Genomic DNA, 23,439 nt, shown 5'->3' on the forward strand with positions numbered 1-23,439 from the left:
CATCTTCCCTACCCTTAGAGACAAAGCGGCCTGCTCTCGGCATATACATTTCCATTCAAGATGACTACCAAAATCTCTCCAGAGATTTTTTTTATGTTTCCCTTTTATTTTGTGAATCTTTTGCCTTCATTAAGTGAACCACATACCAGCAATGTCCACAGGGGCGAGAGGGGACATTGGATCCCCTGGAACTGGAGTTACAGGTAGTTTTAAGCAGCTATATATATGGGTGCTGGGAACCAGACTGGGGTCCTCTGCAAGAGCAGGAGCGGCTGTTCACTAATGAGCCATCCCTCCAGTCACCTTAGTTAAATTTCTAAAGGTGACGCCTGAACTTTTAGTATTGTTCACAAATTCTTCCGGGTAACTCTCTCATGCAGTCACAATGCTAACTGCTGGATTTGAGAGTTCTTTATTTAAAGTCAATGACTGGTAGACTTGGTGACCAACTAAGTCATTATTGATCTTTTCAAGAAGTTGATAAAAGTGGCACTGTACACACTTGTGTACACTTGTGTGTGTGTGTACACACACACACGCACACACGCACATGCACACACACACACTCAGTCAAAACCAAGCAAGTATGTACCCACCTTCGATCTTTTCAATGTCTTTAAACCGCTGGGTAAATTTCAACTTCCTTTCCTTGCTCTGAGCCCCCATTGGCTTCGAAAGATCCCGGAAAGTCTTGGGATTCGTCAAGTTCAACATCTAGAAGGCAGATGTGCGGCTGGGTTAACTCCCCCAGCCCCCTGCTGCCCCAGGAGCCACGCTCTTTAGTTTTATGGCTCCCTTTATTGGTTTATTGTCATTTGGTCTGAACCCCTGTCGTGATTAGCTGGCTACGTGGAGTTTTATGGCCCTGAAGCCAGTGATCCACAAAGACTTAATAGGGGAGAGAGGAGAAGGAAGAGGAGGGAAGATTGAGTTCAAGCTGAGCCTGTTCCAACTTGACCCAAATCAGAACATGACCACCAGGCACTGGAAAGGGACTTTGAAAAGGATGCCCATTGCCCATATGACTTTTAACTGTTGCCCTTACTACATCATTTATTGCAATAGTTCAGGGACCTGCTCTGAGTCAAACTGGTTTTACAGAAAGCTAGAAGTTATTTGTTTGGGGTGAGGGTGGAGTGGGAGGGACACACTCATTTTTCTGGGGCCCACCATCTTTTGGACATTTAAGACACATAATGCTGGCCCTGCTTGAGAATTCACCTTGGTAGGGATGGGAAGGACATTGGTGTCTTCAGAAAACGATCTGTGTGTTAGGGAGAAGGGAGAACGCTGAGTATCCCTGGATTTGCATCTCTTTGAGAGAGGTTATTTCTCCCTAAAGCTCTCTCTTCTCCTAGAGCCTGTGCACAAAATGCTCTAAGTCAATGGGCTAGCACTGAGTCACAGCCCCTTGATAGAGGGACAGTGCAGTAACCACCTCAAAGGCTGGCAGAAAGTGGTCAAGGACAAAAGGGAAATATCTCCTCCTCAGGTTCTTGACAGGTCAGAATGGTTAATAGCTGCCAGAGCTTTTCATTTCCCCAAATTTCTAGATGTTCAGGAATAATGTCCGGGGTGTGTGTGTGTGTGTGTGTGTGTGTGTGTGTGTGTGTGTGTGTGTATGTGTGTGTGTGTAGAAGGCTGCATGTATGTGATACAGGTATGCAAGTGCTCAGGTGCTCATGACTTCCAGCACACTAACAGGGTAGAGGAAAGGTCTTTACTAAACTGCAAGCCCACTCCTTTAGCAAAGCTGGCTAACTAACAAGAGTGCTGGGATTCCCACCTCTGGCCCCGGTACTGCTACTGTAGGATACACCGCCACATCCACTGGGATATTTCCCTGCTCCCCCTGCCCCCCTGCCCCCAATTTCCCAATTTTTTTTAAATACAAGGAAGTAACCCCAATTCTAAATACAGAGCATTTGTTAAACCGAAAACATTTATATAGTAGCCACCACTTTGCAAGTATGGGTTGATCCTTCAATTTTGAAAGTTCATCTTTGTAAGGCCTTGGTCACAGGTGGACCATTAGTGTGAGAAAAAAAAACAAAAAACAAAAAACAAAGTGTGAATTCTCTGTCTTAAGTGGAGGTGGGAAGTCACAGAAAACTGAGCCGCCATCTTCCAAGCCTGGGCTCTTCCACTTAAGCATTTGTAGGTCAGGGTGGTCAGGCTGCTCTGATGCATGACTCATGAACTTCTGTTCTTTGCACCCTGACTAACACATTTCCTGGTAACCATAGCATCGGGGTCCAGACCTACTCCATGACCCGGTTGTGTACACACGCGCATACGTACACCACTCATACTTTGCTTTTCCTCCTCCTGACTCCTGTATGCTGAGAAGAAGTAATGGAGGCTGGGAGGGATGAGTGGCTTGAGCTAGCCATGAGCCTTTGCACTCATGGTTATGCACGTCTTTGGGTGCCAGGTAGAGCTCTAGCTCTAGAGCCACACCAGGCAGAGTGGGCTACTCTCTTTTTCTCTTCATCTCTCTGTCTCTAGCTTCTTTCCACTCTATCTGCATATATTGACACCAGGAATAAATCCCATGGCTGGGCTCACTGCGAATCTAGCACCTTCAATGTTGTCCTATACAAGCATCTCAGGAGATGAGCGACAGTTTCTTTCAGGGGTGACTGGGAGTCCTTTGAGGCTCCTGCTAGGCACGTTTTGATTAACATAATCACGGATGTGTTGATCCCTTCACTGGCGCATCTGGGGGCAGGAACCCAGGTAAAGACAGCATGGATTCAGGAGAACCTAGTGACCTTGAGGCCCAGGGAGCTGAACTTCACAGCAAGGCTCTGCATGCTCATGACACGGACAGAAAGCCTGTGGCATGTCCTGGAGAACACCTTACCTCTGATGTGTAGTCGGCAAGGACCCAGGGAAACACGGGATACTGCATGTAGTCATTGTAGGTCCTTCCAGCCAGCGTGTTGAGGTACATAAGGTATTCAAAATTGCTCATCTCCCTTCTCTACCGGAAGAGACACAAGGAGACAAACCAAACACATCCGATACCCTTCTGAGGTCATTCAAACCTGACAATCCGTCCCCAAGAGGAAACCTAGACTCCGGGACAAGAACACAAAGGCAACTGGCACCTAAACTATCTGTCCACGTCCTATGCAGGAACCAGCACCAATGCAGGGTGGCATCCATTGATCTGAGTGGGAGTGGGAGGAAGCCAAGCTGGCCGAAGAAGAAGTAGACCACAATCTGAAGCGAAGGGTCTGGCTGTCTTTGATCTTAAACCGTAAGCATGACACTCAAACGCTAACTGAATGCCAGCACAAACACTGGGGATGATCCCACTGCTGACTCTTCCACCATTAGGAAAAACGAACTGACAATGGTAGTTGTAGAAATGGGAGCCCTCGGGTTGGGGATTTAGCTCAGTGGTAGAGCACTTGCCTAGCAAGCGCAAGGCCCTGGGTTCGGTCCCCAGCTCCGAAAAAAAGAAAAGAAAAAAGAAAAAAGAAATGGGAGCCCTCACCACTCTCCCTCGGATGCTCTGGACAAGGCCTTTGTCCCTGTCTGTCTATATTAATTTAACACTCTTTCAGAGGCTCTCTGGCTTAAGCTTAGCATCCACAAATGGAGACGTGGGCTAACATTGCAAAGATCTGCAGGGCTGGCTTCTTTGGGGCCTCTCCTTCACTGGGAGTACAGACTAGTGACTCATTTGTGCTGGGAGCCATGCATGTTTTCCTGAGAAGTAGTGTGTGTGTGTGACACCCCCTTCTCCACAGCATATGTATGTGTGCACGGCCTCAGTGAGGAGAGGATGTACACCCAGAGCTTCCATACACTCTCCGGTTCCCAGTCAAAGACCGCTCAACCACGAATCTTCCATCCTTGAGACCTTGTCAGAGAAAGAGCTGGAATCCGGTAAACTTAAAGCACAAGGCTTCCCCTTGAGTATGTGGCACACCTCCTCTTGCTGGCTCTGAGTCCTTTCTGTTTTACACCCCGCAGGCTACCCCACCACTACCACCATCACCAGCGAACGACGGTTACCTGCCACTTCTGCAGCATGGTCCTGTCGAAGCCTGGGTGCCTCCTGTGGTACAGAAAAACAGTGTGACCAAATATCCCAAGACATGAACATCAATATGGGAGATAGAGTTCCCTGGGGATTTATGGGCTCAGGCATTCTGGAAATCCTCAGACTTCTACAAGCATGTCACAATTCTCAGAGCTCAGCACAGACATATCATCGCCTTGGCTATTCTTGCCTTGCCCTACGGACTAAAGGTTAGTTTTTCACACCCACCACCTTTAAACACATTCCAGAACATGCCTAAGTGTAACCTGCGGAGATGTCCCCAGAACATGAAGAACAGGGTCATGGACCGCATTCTCAGCCCCTCCTGGATTCTCGTGGTGTATCACTTGACCTCCTTTGCCCCATACATCCTCTTAGACACCAAATATAAATATAGTCGTGATTCAGGGGGAAATGCAAACACCATGAGGGGTTTCCATTACAACATTACAACAGTCTACAAACTACTGTTTGAACTCAATCAGCGTAATTAACAGTTTCTCAGTGTGCTGGTGCAGAAAACATTTTCCCGTACGAATGACCGTATGCTTGTGGCATTTTGTTTTTAATTATTATGCATGGACTCTGATCACACCACCTCAACTTGCTCAACAGGCTCCTAGAGACCAGGTCACATTGCCCTGAGTTTGTGTCACAGCCTCGGGACTGTGCTATGCAAGCATGTTTTCAGTTCTGACATGATCAAGCACATGCCTAGATGGTTCTCGTAAAAGGTGGCGCTATTTTTCACTTCTGCAATGAAGACATACGGAGTGAAGCAAAGAGGTAACAGTGGAGAGTCTATGTGGAAGAATGAGTCGAAGAGGGCATCAAAGCACACTGTTGGGGAGGGTTTGGGGAAGGAGCCCCGTCTCCTGACATTCAGCAAGAACTTGTAGCGTTCAATTATTCAGCCTCTGTGCTGTTCTTGGCCATGTTTTCCTCCCTGCAAGGTCTCTGAGAGTTCCACTCCACCCTCAAGATCAGGTCTCTGCTCCATCACGCCAAGCCACATGATATCTCCCCAGACTGTTCATCTTCTGATCAACTGTTCACAAATGGCCCCCCGTCTCCCTATACACATGCCACTTGCCATTCCAGGCCTTCCATTACCAACACACACACACACACACACACACACACACACACACAGAGAGAGAGAGAGAGAGAGAGAGAGAGAGAGAGAGAGAGAGAGAGAGAGAGAGAGAGAGAGAGAGGAGGTCACGGAGGATCTTCCTGATTGCTAAAAGCAAGTAGAGCCAGGCTAGCGACGATGATCATTGCTACTCGGAAATCCTGGAATATCCCTGAACGTTCTGAGCCTTCTGGAGCTATGAGAATGCTGAAACCTCCTGAGCTTTTAGTTTTTCATTTTAAAGTACGAAAGAAGAGTGAGAATTTGGGGTAAAATGTGGCCTTTCAGAGTTTGGGGGCCCGAGAAAGCCTCTGTCAACTGTCCTTTCGGAAACATTCTAGAACTCTGCCGGTGGTCATTTGTGAGGTTTCTCTAGAGCGGAATGGGGTTGGGCAGAGTGGGGGTTCTCCTTTCCCATCCTGTAGATCATCGGCTATGAGCTCCAAGAAAGACCTATCCTTTCTGTTACCACCAGAGAAAGACACCATTACCAAATGGTGGTAAGACAGCCAACCAAAAGTGAGTTCTACGTTTTAATGTATGGTTTCTCAACCATAGGTCGTAAAAGTAAGTCTGTCTCTTAAAGCCCTCCATGAGTTGGTTATACATACCTGGTGATTAATAAAAGAGTCACTTCTTTAACTGATAATTGTTTTGTCTATCATAATAAAGTGCGTTTGAGACGAAATAAGATGTTGGATGTGGCTCTTGACTTCCTAAAGCCCTCCTGAGTTTTGGGAGAGGCAGTAATGGAAAGACCTGTGGCTCTGAAGCTGAGGAGATCTGGACTCTCACTCACTTGACACCATTTGACTAAGGGACTCAGATGGACACCAGGACTGTCACAGCTCTCGTTCAACATGCTAGCCACACTTGCGTAGTAGTGTGGAGAGCAAGTGTTATTGTGAGTATGGTTAAGGCTGGAAGAGGTGTGGTCACAGACTCCTCCCTCACAGGCGTGATGCTAACAATCACCAGTCAAGCACAGCAGGTTGACTGTTTTCTACTACAAAAGAAGAGCGTCGTAGCAAGAGTGGGCCTGCTTTCTAATGAGGTCATGCTCAGTTCTGCCGAGACCCTTCTGGATGATTCTGGAATGATATATATCCTCCTCTGTTAACCCAGTCAGTTTCCATCGTTAACCAGGAATCTGTATAGAGTCTGGGCCCTTGGACAACTTGGAGCTGAGTTTAGAAGAACAGAAGGACTCAAATGAAACCAATGAAGATGAGAGAGTGTGGCCTTGTCTATTCTGAAGGTGGCCCAGCTTGGCCTTCACAGAAGACACACCACACCTACTTCCTCTCCATCCCTAGGTACCATTATTCACCCTCTTCTGGATGACTTCCAAAGATGAGGAAGCAGTCTCCCAAGAACTTCATACTGGATCCACTTTCTTTATTCTGAGGGGACTTTCACCCAGGCTTCTCCATTGTGATATCATGTTACTTGGGACCTTCCAGACTCGAAGTACTGTATAGATCAATGCTTAAGGATTACTTCATGGTCATGCTTTAATTCTGCTTGCTGGGGACAGCTCCACCAGACCAACATCTCAACACCACATGACACCAATCTTCTGGAAGGGTGGTAGTGAGAATCCCAGCTGTGTTTTGAGAACCTATATCTACCCTAGAGGGCTCAACCCAGCTATCTAGAGTTGGGCCTTCAGAGGTGTTGGGTTTGTCCCCAGACTAGAGGGATTTTTTTTTGTCAAGTACCTGGAATCTATATTTTCTCCATCCAGGAGGGAACCTGGGGTCCCTGCCTCTGAGACCAGGAGTCTAGGTCTAGCCCCAACTTGGAATACATTCAATGAGGGCCCAAGCTTAACATGGGCTTCTGAGTGAGAGCAGAAATATCTGCATACCCCTCCCTCAACCCTTCCACCTCTCCCATGTTGCTTTGTGTTTTACGAGACAGTTGTAAAGACTTGATAGACCAGGCATGTGGGTAACTGGGAGATCTGATTCTCAAATGAGGTCATTTCAGAAATGAAACACCAACAAACAAAAACACACCCCTCCCAAATCTACAATGAAGAAAATTTGCTAATTTCAACAAGCTGGAACCATCTCTCTACTGGTGGGTGTGTTGTACATCTCGGGATAGGGAAGCCTGTGCCTTGCACTGTTCTGGGCCCCACAACATCTCTGGGTAGGGGGAAAATGTGCTGAGTGGATGTAGTGCCTGACATGAGCTGTCACCTACCAAGAAGCCAGGAGGCTGGCACAGGAAACTTACTTTCCAAGTTCCCTTGTTTGCCCTCAGAAGCAAATTCAGGGTAACCTGAACCCCAATTTTCAGGTTCAGGTAATAGATCAAGAGAAACCAAGGAGGAGAGCTAGGCATGGTCATTCACACATGTAAACCCACTCCAGAGGAGGCTGAGCAGGAAGATCACAGATTTTCCTGTGTTTAAAAAAAAGCAAAAAAGAAAAATATCCAGAAGAAGACAGAAATATGCTTTCAAACCAGAGGCTTTCCCTTTGATTAAGGGACTGTTGATCCTTCTCTCATGGCTTTCTCTGCCAGCCCAGTAGCATGCACACCTTGAATACAGTTCTAGGCCTAGTAAGAATATCTGATGACGGTCTAGCCTGGTCTAGATTCATAGATAGCTCATGTGTGCCTGATTCTCACTGAGGCCTATTTCCTCGACACAACTGAAGATAAGGACTTTTTCACTGCATCCTCTTCTGCATCCTACTGCCAGAGTTATGCCTGACTTCCTTTCCTTAAGAGTGTACACATGGGCACTTTAAAGATCGTTTTCTTCTTACATATATTTTTTATGAAAAAATATTGATTTCGTGTTTTTACTTGATTTCCTGACTTTTAAATTATATTTTCTCACTTAAATTACATATATATTATATATATATTTCGATTATAAATATACCCTGCAGTAAATTTTTTAGTATTTTTAAACAATTTCTAATTATATTTGTTAATTCAGTTAAATCACTTATTATATAAATTCGGCAGTGCATTTTGTCTTTATCTTTAAGCTAAAACATAAAATAGTGGTATCATGCCATCAATCTTTATTTAATGATGATTTTTTTTAATATTTTTAAATTAAAATTAGTTCATTTTGCTCTTCTATACTTCAAAAGTTTTTTATTGCTTGGATTAATTATGAATTTGAAATAATTGATAGCCACTCATTTATTTTCTAAGTTCGGTGAGAAGAGTTTATAATATTAGTTTTTATTTCTCCACATTTAACTTTTGCAATGTCATTTTCTTATTTGCAGAATAACATTGTTTTGGCTATTTTTCTTAAATATAAGAAACTTAATCTAATGTAGCATTTTCAACCTGTGAGCCATGACCCCCTTTGAAGGCTGAGAGACCTTTCCACAGGAGTTGCCTACGACCATCAGAAAACACAGATATTTACAGTTTGGTTCACAACAGTAACAAACACGCATTTATGAAATAGCAACAAGAAGGATGATTTCCTGGTTAGGTTCACCACAACAGGAGGGTCGGAGCATTAAGAAGTTTGAGAACCCTTAGCTAAAGTAAGATACTCATTGGCCGACAAAGCCAAGAAACAGACAGCATAGGACGGACCGAAAGGCTGCAGCCTCACTCCCTGATGGTGTCACAGCAGCACCAACAGGAAAGGCAGTGCTTGCCTGAGAAACATCACAGCCACCTTCACTGACACCATTCAACAGAGAAAGTGACTGCAGACTCGCTGTGGATGCTTTGATAATAAAGTAAACATATAAACAATAGCCCCCCCCCAATGGAAAGCAGGGAGACCCACGGATACAGGAAAATTAACAAGAAGCTCAAATGATTGGTCATGGCTAGGTGCCCTGTGGACTTTTCAGTGTGCACTAGGGTGGTTGCCATGGAGAGCTGCTTTGTTGGAGACTCTCGCCCTCCGGCTAGAAGCCTGAGGAACCACCCAGTTGTTTGGCTCAGGGATCAGATTTCCTCTTCCTGGAAACAGGTATCCCAGAGACGCTTTCAAGCCTGTTTTCCTTTCACTTTGTAGGCTGGTGTCAGGTTATGCTAATTAACACCAAGTACCAAGACTCTTGTTGCCTGGAGACAAAGTTTCACAGTGCAGGAGCTTAAGGACCAAAAAGCAGGTAAGGCTTTGCTCCCTGGTGGCCATCACTTAACTATTCTGCTTCGAACCTGCCTATCCCTCTCCTCCGAGGACACAGCTTACAAATGCCTGCTCTCCCTGCTGCTTCATTTACCGGACGCCATCTGATCAGCCGATTAATTATTTAGGAGAGGAGGCCACACACCCAGAGTCCTGTCGAGGACAGCTGGCGGGGGGACACAGGTTGGTCTTCAGGCGCCTGGAACCATGCACATGCTTGGCAAGGGAGATCGATGACCAGTGGGTACATGGCGTTTCTCTGAATACCTTTGCTGGCCCGAGGCAGGGGGAGGTAAGATGCAGGCTCAGAAAGGCCTTATGCAAGAGTCTCACGTAAAGTCACCCATAGGTAAGGACAGAGCGGTGACTGGCCTCCAGGCTAGAGCGACCCATTGTCCTCTGGGTTTGAGTATGTGCTTCCGGAGCAGACGGAAGTGTTGAGACAGTTACCACCTCCTGCAGAATTCTGGAGTGTCCAACCCTGTCTCCTGGTGGTTTGTCTGTGCTGCTGCTTGGTGTCACTAGCTTCTTTGTGAGTTTCCAGGGGTCCCCTGGGGCTGGGAGGGAGACAACTTCCTAACCCGCAACCTTCTGTTGGCACAGTAATGGGGAACCAGGTGATCTTTCCAGGCCTCTTGTAGCCGTGCTTACAAACCCCAGGCATGCAACTGGCGCCTGAGATCATCACCTATTTGAGTCACGGCCATCATTCCCAGTTCCCTATCGCTCTCAGAGAATGAGACCTGTCTTAATACCATAGCTGGGTCTGCGAGCTACACACACCTTCTTTTCTGTCTGTGCAAAGCCGTGAGGATAGGACTTGGCCTGGACAGGACAAATATTCCCCCAGGATCTAGCTCAGCTCCTCCAGCTCCTAGAGAAAGTCGTGAATCAGGAGCTTCCTCCTTGGCTCAGAAAAGCCAAACGTATTGCAGGACACTGTGAAGTCAAACTTCCATGGAAAAGCTAACTGGGAGGGCACATGGAAGCCAGAGACGCTGGCCCTAAGTTGGTAGTGTGTGGCCTGATAAAGGAAAGGCCGTGAAGGCCTTGGACGTTATTCCTGGAAAGTGGGATGTAGGAGTTAAACGAGATGAGGCTCACAAAGCACTTCCACAGAACTGAAGACCCCGTTAAAAGGGGAAGAAATGAATAGTAAATGCCAAGGCCACTGGAATCTTTCAGTCTGGTTTTTTTGTTTGTTTTTTTGTTTGTTTGTTTGTTTGTTTGTTTCCTCTGTCTGGCTTACAGTCTAGAAGGCTCCAAACTGCTCACACAACAGACGTGAAACATACCTTTGGTGGCACACTACCTTTCTCTCCTGCTACCCTGCTCTGTCTTCACCCGCCCAACTCTCCCCTCTTGTGTCTCCCCAGCAGCCAGCTACTCCTAGCCAGGCACAACCTGCCCCTGGGCAGGGCCCCTCACACATATTAAGCATCTTTCATGCCATGGGCCTTATATATCCTGCGAGCCTTTTACCACCTTGGTTTACCTGAAGAAACTAAGTCAAGAAAAGACAAGGACTCCCTGCAGAAGTTACCTGTTAGCAGGAAGTGGGTGGCTAAGGCCACAGTCCTATGCCTTTTGCTTCCATGTGCCAGGCCCCGCCCACATTCTGTCCACATCCTCATTCTCTCTGCTTCAGATGTTCTCACGTCTCCTCTAGGACCCCAGCTCCTCCCACCTTCAGCACTTTGAGACAGCCCATGCCCCCATCCTGAACTAGTCTTCCTCCCATCCTCCCATGTGACATCTAAGCATTCAAGTAACAGTGCAAATGCCACCTTCCTAGAGAGGACTTCCCAGCCTCCTCTGGAATTAGCCTCTCCCCTGCCCCTGGCATCTGCTTCCTGACTCCAGCACTCTCTGCAAAAGCAGAGCATTTACATCCCTGGAAATGGCCCCCTGACTTCTTGATTCGCTTGCTCAGCAATTGGGAAATTCACGGAAACCACAACACTGTCTGCCTTAGTCATTCACTGCCTGTCACCTGACCTATAAGTACAACTGCCACAAAAACCGATGAATGAATGCATGAGCGAATGAATGAATGAGTGAATGATTAGCCTGAACTGTAGCTGTAAATACATCTATAAGCTGCCTTTACATTCTGTTAATGCTGGCGTGGTATTGATGGCCTGTGTTTACAGGCTGCAGTGGTTTTGTTCAGGAGTCTGCAAAGACTATTTCCCACACCCACTAGTGACATAGCTGGCAAATGGGGAGTGCCCAGGGCTGATGCTGGGAAGGAGAAAATGGTGTGCGATGCTGCCGGATTAATCTTAGTCCACAGGTCCTGGCATCACTACATTGCCATCATACCCCTTAGGATACGTTAATCACTCCATTTATGCTTTTGACAAATTACCGTTTACTGATCTATTTCGCAGATGAGAAAACTGAGCCCAGATCTATTATAGCACCCCAACTAGGCTGGCAACCACAGCACCTGCTGCTTACTTCTCTATAGCGCTTGCACACACATCTGGAAAGAGACAGACCAGATGGCCCCAACATGGGTTGTCTGCAAGGTTTGAAACTTTGACTTATCCTCAACACAGTAGTAGTTCAGATGATTCTTGGTGACAGTTATGTCTGTCCAAAGTCAGGAAGAAGGGGCCACTCATATGCTTAACATCTTAGAGTCTTGCGTCCAAACACACACACACACACACACACACACACACACACACACACACATACACATACACACATACACACACATACATATACATACACTCACACACACACACACACATACATACACACATACATACACACACACACACACACACACATATACACACATACACACACATACACACATACACATACACACACATACACACATACACACACACATACACACACATATACATACACACACACATACATACACATATACATACACACACACATACACACACATACACATACACACACACATATACACATACACACACACCCCAGGGGAGCAAAAGTCATCAGAATTTGTGTAACACGAAAAGGTGTCGTTTTGTATGAGCGTACGTGAATATGTGTGCACACTACAGAGAATCTGGAATCTGCCAATGAGCAATGCTCTCCTCTCCAGAAAGCACGGTCGTTGCTGCTTCCGTGTTTTCGAGCTCACTGATAAGAGCGCTGGGCTCACATGGGCATTTGATGCTTTGTTATCTCTTAAACATCTTACCTTTTTGGTACTTTTAGTGTTTTGTTTTGTTTCATATTTAATTTGTTTTGTGACTATGCATTAATTACTCAACAACCATCTTTTACTTGATGTTTTAACTGCTTCTGTTTTATATGTGGGAAGTTCTGTCTTTGTTTCCTACGGACACGGACTTAGAAACAGCTCCTCCCATTCCCGACAGCTGGGTGCATCTATTCATCCCTCCATCCCAACCTCCGGCATCCACCCTAAGCCGTCTCTCCCTCTGGATGCCAATGTCTTCTCTTCTGGGTTTTGTAGTGAAAGTTTCGGTTTCTTAAAAACAACACAGAAATATTATGGGGATATGCCTTCGTCTTAATCCCGGGTGCGGGATGCGGGGCTGCTTCAGAATGTGACGACAGCTGACTATGATTTGTCTCGTGCTCTAGCAGGGGTGATTTTGCCAGCTGCAGGTAGTTTCTTTGAGTGTGCGACGTTTGGAATTCTGGGCACTTTTCAGAGGATGCATAAATGCTACGGCCTGAGAGAGGGGGGTTATGGGTTGTCAGTTGGTTTTTGTTGGTCGTGGTTTGTTAAGTAGTCAAAGAAGAAACAACAAAGAGAAGAAAATAGACTTCCTGACGGTGAATTTGCACCTAGGAACTCAAGACCCCTAATCAGCAGAAAGGAGCCTAACAATAACTTCACTCTATCCTTTTTTCTCTATTAATTGTCAGGAGGTTAATGGAGCGGAAGGAGATGGGTGGAGAGGGGTGGGAGAAAAAAGAACCCCCAGAGAGCCAATGTCCAGCTACAACGGTTAACTCAATTAAACTGGTTCCAACTATGATGCTACCAAGCCCTTCCAGCACGGTCGCATACCAGCACACGCTGCCATAGAGGGAACGTGTCTGGAGAGGTGGATCATTAATCAGGAGCACTTGTTCCCAGAGGACCCAAGTAGGCTTCTGAGCATCCATGTAGGGTGGGTAAGTCAACTACCTGTAACTCCAGGTCTAAGAGATCCAGCACCCACTTCTGGCCTCCACGTGTGTGTGTGTGTATGTGTGTGTGCACGAACACACACACACACACACACACACACACACACGCCTATAAAATATATATATATATATATATATATATATATTTTTTTTTCGGAGCTGGGGACCGAACCCAGGGCCTTGCGCTTGCTAGGCAAGCGCTCTACCACTGAGCTAAGTCCCCAACCCCCCTAATCTATATTTTTTTTAAACTGAAAGTATTCCTGACCCTGACCCAAGGCTAGCCATCACACTCAGCAACCATCAAACGTTGGCAGGCCTAATCTCCTTTCGACCACAAAACTTTTTAACAAATGTGTTCTAGAAATAATGTTAATGTATATAGAAAAACAATAAACAAGTTAGTTGTACCAGGGCCAAGAGGTGTTGTGCAATGCATACAAAAATGCACGTACTGCAGGCCTCCCCACACAACATGGGCCCTGTGCGCCTTGAAGGGTCCACGTGTCCCCTTGTCTTCCAGGATGAAGAAAAAACCTAGGAGTCAGGGGTGGCTGGCATAGTATACCAGCAGTTCTCAGCCTGTGGGTCGTGACCCCTTTGGGTGTCATGTATCAGATATCCTGTATGTAAGATATTTACATTATGATTCCTAACTAGCAAAATTACAGTTATGACGTCTCGAAGAAATAATTTTACAGTTGGGGGAAGATCACCACAATGTGAGGAACTGATTTAAGGGTCACAGCATTGGGAAGGTTGAGAACTACCATCGTACATGAAGATGTCAGGCTGAACCTTACAGGGGGTTCCTACCCAGCATAGGTCTACTGTTGGCAGGTTCTATCCAACTGTTCTTGCTCCCCTCCACCCCTCTCCACCCCCCTCCAAAGGCTGCCCTGTATCCCGGCCCCCATGCTCCACTCTGTATTCTCTATCGCCAGCAGTGGAGGCTGAGGTTCATGGGGATCAGAAGGTTGTCCGGTCTCCCTCAGATGGTGAGTGGGAAGCCGATGGTCAGCTCTGTAACCTACCTACTCTGCCATACTGCTTCTCTGAACCCCAGTTTTTTGGCCTGTCAGAGGAAGGGTGGCTGTGAAAGAAAAAGGGAGCAAACGTGTCTGCAAGAGTGGAGCTTGAACCATGGCAGCTGCCACATGGCTGAGCCCACTGCCCAGGGTCTGGAAGCAGCCTTTGACAGGGGGTTCTTTGTCCTCTGCTTGCATTCAGGTTGCTTTGTGTGCTTGGAACTTGGGGTTGATGAACAAGGCCTTTCTAGTCTGTTAAACTAATAATCTTAAAATTTTATTTTAATTGTAAGGCACCTATTCCCTTTTGTTCCTTTAACAAATCCAATTAAAACAGAGTACATCCAGAAGTACAAAATAGACGCCATTAAACCAATAAGAAATCATAATCTCTCGTTATGGGGCCATGTGACCCCTGGGGAACTTTTGCTCCAAATAAAAGTTGAATTCTTATTACCCACTAGGGGGAAGAGGGCAGTTTGACAGATAGTGGCTTCCAGGCGGCATGCATGCCAAGCCACGCTGGTGCACAGAGAGGAGTAAATAACAGAGGGTGGGCACGCCTGCAAACACAGAAGGTCCCAGCAAGATCCGCAGAACAGCATTACAGATTAACCAGATAGATGCCAGATCAGTGCAGGATCACCATGCCTACACACTGCTGCTCTTCAGACTGGGAGGGAGCTGGGATGGGACGGGAAGGAGATTCCTCTCGATGTTAGAACAAATCTCTGGGTGAGCTGAGGCAGATCACTCAGCACCCCTATCCCACCCGGATCACTCAGTACCCTCCCCTGCAGAACGGGAAGAGCAGCCCTGATTCCAAGGGGGAGGTGTAAGGACAGAAGGAAAGACAAAGGAAAAACCCCAGTGAAGAATAGGGAGGGCATATGTGAGGCTGATTTGGCTACAGTGACACCAGGAGAGATGCAAAGGGGGCAGAAGCATCTGCAGCAGATAACATGTGTACAGCTTGCTCTCTCTCTCTCTCTCTCTCTCTCTCTCTCTCTCTCTCTCTCTCTTTCTCTCTCTCTCTTTGTCTTTCTCTCTGTCTTTTTCTCTCTCTCTGTCTTTCTGTCTCTCTCTGTGTGTCTCTTTGTCTTTCTCTCTGTCTCTCTCTCTGTGTCTCTCTGTCTCTGACTCTGTCTCTCTGTCTTTCTCTCTGTCTCTCTCTGTGTGTCTCTCTGTCTCTCTCTCTGTCTTTCTCTGTCTCTCTCTGTGTGTCTCTGTCTCTGACTCTGTCTCTCTTTCTCTGTCTTTCTCTCTCTCTCTCTCTCTCTCTCTCTCTCTCTCTCTTTCTCTCTCTCTCTCTGTGTGTCTCTCTCTCTTTCTCTCTGTCTCTCTCTCTGTGTGTCTCTCTGTCTTTCTGTCTCTCTCTGTGTGTCTCTCTGTCTTCTCTCTCTCTCTTTCTGTCTCTCTCTCTGTGTCTCTCTGTCTCTGACTCTCTCTCTTTCTCTGTCTTTCTCTCTGTCTCTCTCTCTCTCTCTCTCTCTCTCTCTCTCTCTCTCTCTCTCTCTCTGTCTCTCTGTCTCTCTGTCTCTCTCTGTGTCTCTCTCTCTCTCTCTGTCTCTCTCTCTGTCTCTCTCTCTCTCTGTGTCTCTCTGTCTCTGACTCTGTCTCTCTTTCTCTGTCTTTCTCTCTGTCTCTCTCTGTCTCTCTCTCTCTGACTCTGTCTCTCTGTCTTTCTCTCTCTCTCTCTGTGTCTCTCTGTCTTTCTCTCTGTCTCTCTCTGTGTGTCTCTCTGTCTTTCTCTCTGTCTCTCTCTGTGTGTCTCTCTGTCTCTGACTCTGTCTCTCTCTTTCTCTCTGTCTCTCTCTCTCTCTGTCTCTCTGTCTTTCTCTCTCTCTCTCTCTCATACACACACACACACACACACACACACACACACACACACACACACACACACACTCCTATATCTGCCTATGAATATGTTTATGAGAAACGTCCTTGTGAAGACAGGCTGATCTTAAACTTGTGGTGATCCTTTTGTCTCTGCCTCTCAAGTCCTGGAATTGCATGCATGCCCCACTATTCCCAGCAGAAAAGTTAGCTTTTAATGTGAGCTCATGTGGAGAACATCACCCAGCTCTCTCCAGGGCAAAAGCACGACTGCTTAGACAGGAACAAGAAATTCAGTTAGCTTCTTATCACAGGCCAGGCTGGTTGAAAATCCTGTCTCCTTGGATTCTCAGCTCATTCAGAATAAAAAAATGCTCACATTAAGTTGGCTCGATGGATAAGAAGGAGGTGAAGGACAAAATCCTCGTCTTCATCCCTGCCCACACAGGCAAGCAAGCACACAGGTTTATATACGACTTCTAAAATCTTTTTCTCGTTTGCTTTTTTTAACAGTTAAACTACCCCACAATGCTATTGAACATTATTAAAACTTATATCATATATATGCACACATAAGCACACATCTCATATATGCACATATATCTCACAATGTGCATATATGCATATATACATGTGATATATATATATGCATATACATAATTTCCACAAATATAGACAACTCTACCACACTTGGGTCTCACTGTCATGGAGCCTACTAGTAAGAATTCACCTTCTTGGGAAGGAGTATGATCTTAATATTATGTTGCAGAAGGCTAGGCAGGTCTTTTAGTCTGGTAATACTAGGATTCCAGAATGCTTTTGCCATTTGAAAGTCAATAGAATCCAGCATTGTGACCTCTTCAGGAGACATTTGTCACCACTGTAGCACAGGCGACACAAAGGAGGTTGAGGGACAACAGATGACAGCGAAGGTTTGTATATACCTTTAGCAATCAGAATCATCTAGGTTTGACTTTGACTGTGCCCTGTGTGACCTGGGGCAGGTCTTGATGGTTCTGAGTCTCAGTTCCTTCCTTTAATAAGCAGGATTGGTCTCTGGTGTGATGGCCCTAGGGACTAGACACATGAGGGCCCTGTAGCACATTCACATCAAGGGCCTCAGCACATCTCGCCTAGTCAATGATGGCGCATGACTGGACAGTCGGCAGCATTAACACAATAAACATCAGAAAACCCTGAGATCAAGTCCCTGTAAGAGCTATCCACGCTGTCTACGTTTGTCTGAGGTAGAGGCAGTTAGTAAAAGAGTGGAGCACCTCCCAGTTACACTCCCAAGCAGCTCACAGTCCCAGGCCCAGAATGGGTGCTGGACAAACAGTAGTTGTTTCCTCCTGTGCAGACTGTGAGAGGGCAAGCCTGATTTGGGGAGGCTCTGTGAGGAGTTCCAGAAACACCATCTCCACACAAGGGTCTCAGTGACCTCAGTGTCTCTGCAACCCAAGTGACTAAGTCGGGTTCTCAGAGTGAGTGGACCTGTTTGGGGAAAGGGGCCACAGGGAATGATATGAAGCCATGTGGGAAATCACACGGGAGGGAAGCCAGCTTGTTCTCTGCTCAGTAAACGAGATGGGAAAGAACAAATGCTATCCAAGGATGCTCAACCTGTGACCACCAGGCCTGGACTTAATGACTTCCAAGGGGGGTAAAAGTAACATGGGCAACATCATACTTGGAAGTTTTAACTTGAATTCTTTTCACAATGTAACAATGTGACACACGATTCCCCCCTCTCCGTGATCAGGCCTGGACTTATTGACTTCCAAGGGGGGTAAAAGTAACATACACAGCATCATACTTGGAAGTTTTAACTTGAATTCTTTTCACAATGTAACAATGTGACACAAGATCCCCCCTCTCCTCTCTACCAACAGCAGGTGCTGCGTGTAGCTCAGCTGGAGTGTTTGGAATATTCATAGAGTCATGCACTGTTCTCTTACAAGTGAGGAGGAGGGTTTGTTGTGGGTACAACACTATGCCTTGTTCATAAGCATCTGCGCTTTGGGGTAAATGGATTTCCCAGGAAAGTTCTTGTTATCACCTAAGAGACGGCCCACAAGCAAAGGGTATTTCTCATCCGTGTGACACAGTTTCCTCCAAACAGTGGCATTTGGCCAGTCCAGTTCAACTCTGGGTCTACGCTACATCTAATGTGTCAGCCAAAGAATGAAGTAATTACTATGATACTATGTTGGGAAATTATTCAAACAAATTGAACCTGTAAGAACAGTGTTACTTAAAAACGAAGTCTAAGACTCATGAGTGGGAAGCACCAGACACATACTAGTATTATGATGATTATCAAGATCTCGGAGCTGAAGATGCTTGCAAATGTTTGGATGGTATTAAAATATAGGTTGCCATTACATTTTTAATTTAGATATCCATGGGGTGTCCTTCCATGCTGTTTCATTCACAATGACTAGATAGAAAAATTATTCAGAAATTAAAATCAGACCAACTGGCCCACTTTTCCCCCCAAGTAAAAAAAAAAACAACACTGTAACTGTAAAAGACAAGAAAACAGGGCTCACTTGGAACCCTCTTGTACGAGGTTTTGTAGTGTTCGGGTGCAACAAAATCTATGACCCATCTATTCCCTACTCCCTCCCCACTCATAGCCCATCTGTCTGTCTGTTGTATTTCTGTGTCTTTCTCCCTACAACTGCAGGGTTATGTGGGTTGCACACCGTGGTATTTGAAGACTTCCATGAACTGAAAGAACAGTCTGCTTAATAAGTGTTGATTCTATCTGTTTAACTTTTCTACTGTCAGTATTTACTCCCCTATTCCATGGGTGTATGGGCCTGGCCTTAAACAAAAGAGTAACAGGGGAAAGGTCCCTGATTTCTCTGCCCCTGACATAGAGCTCATGGCACTGCCTCATTTTAGCGGCGCTAAAGAGCTTCCAGGATCAGAAGGGTCTCTAATCAGCCCAGCACGCCAGGCCTTCCACAGCTGATGATCCCAGCCATCAAAGAGTGGCCTTAAGGAGATGCATTAAGGAGGGGGAGGGGGAGGTGCTCCTCACGCTCCCACCTGGCTTGATCTGTCTGGGGATCCAGACTCACTAGGGAGGTTTCAAAGTGCATTAGTCCAGTCAGACCCCTACTCTGCCTTAGGCTGATTGATGGACAGGCTCTGAGCCAAAGGTCCCATTGGAGAGGGGCTCCTTAATGGAAGGGTATGCTTTAGTCAGGTCCTCACTGATCCTTTGCTTCCACTGCTCAGACCTGGTAGGGCTTCTTCCCACATCATGGGTGAGCTGTGTGAGCAGGTTCAGATGGTCTGGCTGGATCCCAGTCTAATGGGAAGTGTCCGTTCTTGTCTAGAAGTCTTCTAACCAATGCTTAATTTATCTCCAAAGAAGAAAACCCAATGGCAGTCAACCTTTGACAGGGCAGTCTCGTGGCCGGGATTAGTGACCATCAAGGTTAGATACCATGCAGGACCCCAGTACGTTCAACCAGTGACTAAACAGATGGATTCAGGCAAGAATAAACAAAGGGACTTGGTTGAAGTAAGTCCCAAAGGACAAAGAAGGACCTCAGAGGAAGGGCAATTTCATTTACCTATGTTTTCAGGCCCTAGGCTGTGGTTGTCGAATATAGGACTACAACAGGATTTGAGACATTCAAATTAACACCGTCTCTTGTTTATCAGAAACTCAAGTTTTGCTACTGATTCCTCACTTTATTTGCTATGTCTGGGCACTCTACCATGGCCAGACGCTAATGAACAGGCGGTCATGAGTATATGGGCTTTCTTGAGCTCAGTTTATCCTTTTTGTGTGAACTCGAGTGTAGAAGAGTTTCTTGGACTTGCCTCCTGTGAATTTCTCTTCCCTCTGCTCACAGCAAAGCTCAGGCGCTTCACGCCTGCCTGCCTTTTAAAAGACAGAATGGGGCTGCTGCAGACACACACAAAAAATGTCCTTGATGTCCATCCTAGGCTGAACAAGGAGGTACAGGGAGAAAGTCACAGAGATTGACTGCGATGTTCCAATTAGTTTCAAGTTCAAAAAGATCGTCCTAAAATGTGGTGACAATACCATCCCTCCCTTGGGGATGCAAATCTCTGCGCTCTAAATATATATATATATATATCCAAGTCACTATGCCCAGAGCAGGGTCTAGGCAGCTTCACTATCTCCAGAAAAGTCACACACGCACTACTCCCTGGTAGCCTAGTGTCCCCAGCCTGTAGTCCCTACCCTGGTGGATCCATTTCCTGCAGCTACATAAATGGATTCACTCATCCTACAGACCTTTCAAGTGGCTTCTTCTAGGAAGCAATGTGCTTTTAGGAATAACGTAGGTTGTTGTACACAGGAGTGAAGGTGGTATTTTTTTTTTTTACCAACAATTCTTTATAACTACTTTAAGTGCATTTTTTATTTTTCACAGATAACAGCATAACTATGTAAGATGAGGTGTGACATTTCAGTGCACACACACTAAGTATAAGAAGCATGCAGAGGTGGTCAGCATAACCTCTCTACTTATGCTCAGCCGTGATTAATACCCATGTAATTAAGGATGTACCTCCCCCTCTGGGGCACTTATGGATGGGACATTGATAAACACAGGAATAAGCTTTCATAGGAATGTGATGTTTTTCTTTTCCTGGAGTAAATACCTGCTGGGGAAGATTAAACCCTCTTATGGTGAGAAAGAGGTTAATTTTATATGAAAGAGACGAACTGTTTGTTTGTGCCCTACTGTGTGCCCTACTGTGTGCCCTACTGTGTGCCCTACTGTGATCACTCCATCTCTGTGCCATTGGTTTTATGTTTGTTTTCACTATAGACCTTCTTCCTGTATTCTGGATTCCAGACATTGGCTTACATACATTTCCCTCCACTCTCTGCTTTACCTTCACGTGCTTAATAGTTTGCTCGCAGAACAAAATTTTTTAAATTTTTCAAGCCCATTATTTTTTATAACATTATCTTTTGGAGAACATAACTTTTGCCAAACTACAGTTTGTAAAAATTTCCCCAGTTTCTTCTAAAAGTCTTATAGCTTACATCCATATCCATGATACACTTTGTGTTCATGTTATTTTCATTAACTTGTTAATATTTTATTTCACTTCTTTTAACATATAAATGGGCAATCATCACCCAACACCACTTGCTGGAAAGTTTGTTTTTCTACTAAAACGTCATCAGAAATCAGCTGGCTGTGTTGGTTATGTTTGTACACATTTATGCTCTGGATGGTGTTTCCTGTCTCCTTAGTCCATGTATCTGTCCTGTTGAAGGCACCGGGTAATCACATGAGTTTTTAAATTACTGTATACGAATCCTCCATTCCCTCTTTTTCTCAAAAAAATTTTTTTATTTCTAATTCTTTTATGTTTCAACACTTTAGAATTTCAAATTTTAGAAATTTTTATGCATATAAACATGAAATATAAAATCTATATATAGGTAGATATGTATATAATCTTGCTGAAAGTTTAATTGGAATCATGATATTTTGATTAATTTCAGGATGGTCATAAGGATTTTCTATTCATGTGGGTGTTGCTTTTACATTTATTTAGATTCTTTTAGGTCAGTATTTTGAAATTTTCATCATAGAAGTCCTCATTATTATATATCTAAAATATGTAAACTTTTGGGAACATATTTTCCCTCAAGTTTTAGCTTCCAGTCATTACTGAATAACATGTAGATATGTGGGGGGCAGTGATTGTGTGTTAGCATTGCTTCCTATGATCTACTAATCTTGGTTATCAGTTTAAAGAATGTTCAAGAAATTTTGTAATATTCCTTATGTGGAAAATCATGTCACCTTGCATACAGACATCTTTACTCCATTCATTTCTAATGATATGCCTTTTTTTTTCTTGCATTATGTCACTGCCTAGAATTCCCAATATTATGCTGAGAGGTACAATCAAACCCCTGCCTTATTCATACACCTGGGGTCAGGGAGACATTCAGTTTCTTTTAAAAGAAAGGGCTTGGGTTTTAAGTTATGTGTATGTCCGTGTGTCTTAATGTAGTATGTACAAAGGCCAGAAGGGGGCGCTGCATCCCCTGGCGCTAGAATTACAGGAGGTTGTGAGCTGCCCAAGGTGGGCACTGAGAACTGAACCCCTGTCTGCTGCAATGGCTGAGCAGCCTCTCCAGGACCCATGTCTTCTTCCCACTTGGAGAACAAAGGTTCTTAATCTGCCTTGAATCACTGTTTTGCTTCCATACGCTGGTTTTGATTGTTTCAATTTTGTTCAGACTGGATAATCTGTGAATGTGCTGCTCCCTTGCTGACTACCTGGAGCAGTGGTCCTGTGGGTCACCACCCCTTTGGGGGTCATGTATAGATATCCTGAATATCAGATATTAAGTTACTATTCATATCAGTAGCAAATATACAGTTAAAAAGTAGCAACAAAGTAATTTTATGGTTGGGGTCACCACAACATGAGGAATTGTGTTAAAGGGTCACAGCATTAGGAAGGTTGGGAATCAGTGGTCTAGAGCCTACTTCTTCTAAGCTGTTGACCTCCCTCACTTCTGGGCTTCAGTCTTCCTTTCTGAACAGCAGAACAGCATTGGATCTCCTGAGAGACACTGTGTGTACTTAGTAACTAATGTTTACAAACCAGCATTATGAGTACTGCAGTACTAGATGATCTCTATTCCCTACGAGTTCTGTAAAGGGGCTATTTTCACAAATGGGGAAGACTGAGGCAGAGCGCTCAAGAAAACTGCTAGCTGCAGAACTAGACTTCTAAGACAAGCATGCCGAGGCCATGATCATCTGTCACTCTATATTCTAGGGCTCTGTGCTCATGCTACCAGTCAGCATACCTATTTATGCAGAGCAATCCTTAGTTGATGTCAGTGTGAGGGATGTAGCAGAGGCTGTGGAGCATGGGAGATGAACAGACGTTCTCCAGAAGCTTTGCCAAGCCCACCCTGGCTCCCTCTCTGCCTGGGGAGAGGATGGGATTCTGGGTGCTGCTGTGAAGATAAGCCCTGACTCCCCTGGCCCACATCACTCTGCAGTCACAGTAACCAAGGCCTGCTAGCTCTTCTGGGTCCCAAATGTGAGAG

General features: G+C 45.4%; 1 protein-coding gene across 1 annotated transcript in view; it reads right to left on the reverse strand.

The window, feature by feature from the left end:
• Positions 1–23,439, reverse strand: part of Wdfy4 (WDFY family member 4) — a 210,618-nt gene that overhangs the window by 26,804 nt on the left and 160,375 nt on the right. Inside the window, exons 47-49 of the mRNA XM_032919360.1 lie at positions 4,030–4,072; positions 2,867–2,986; positions 597–714 (exon numbers count right to left, since the gene is read on the reverse strand). Of these exons, the coding sequence (XP_032775251.1) occupies positions 597–714; positions 2,867–2,986; positions 4,030–4,072 (281 nt within the window). The remainder of the gene's footprint in view (positions 1–596; positions 715–2,866; positions 2,987–4,029; positions 4,073–23,439) is intronic.

Source organism: Rattus rattus, chromosome 13, assembly GCF_011064425.1.
Source record: "Rattus rattus isolate New Zealand chromosome 13, Rrattus_CSIRO_v1, whole genome shotgun sequence".
Lineage (NCBI taxonomy): Eukaryota > Metazoa > Chordata > Mammalia > Rodentia > Muridae > Rattus > Rattus rattus.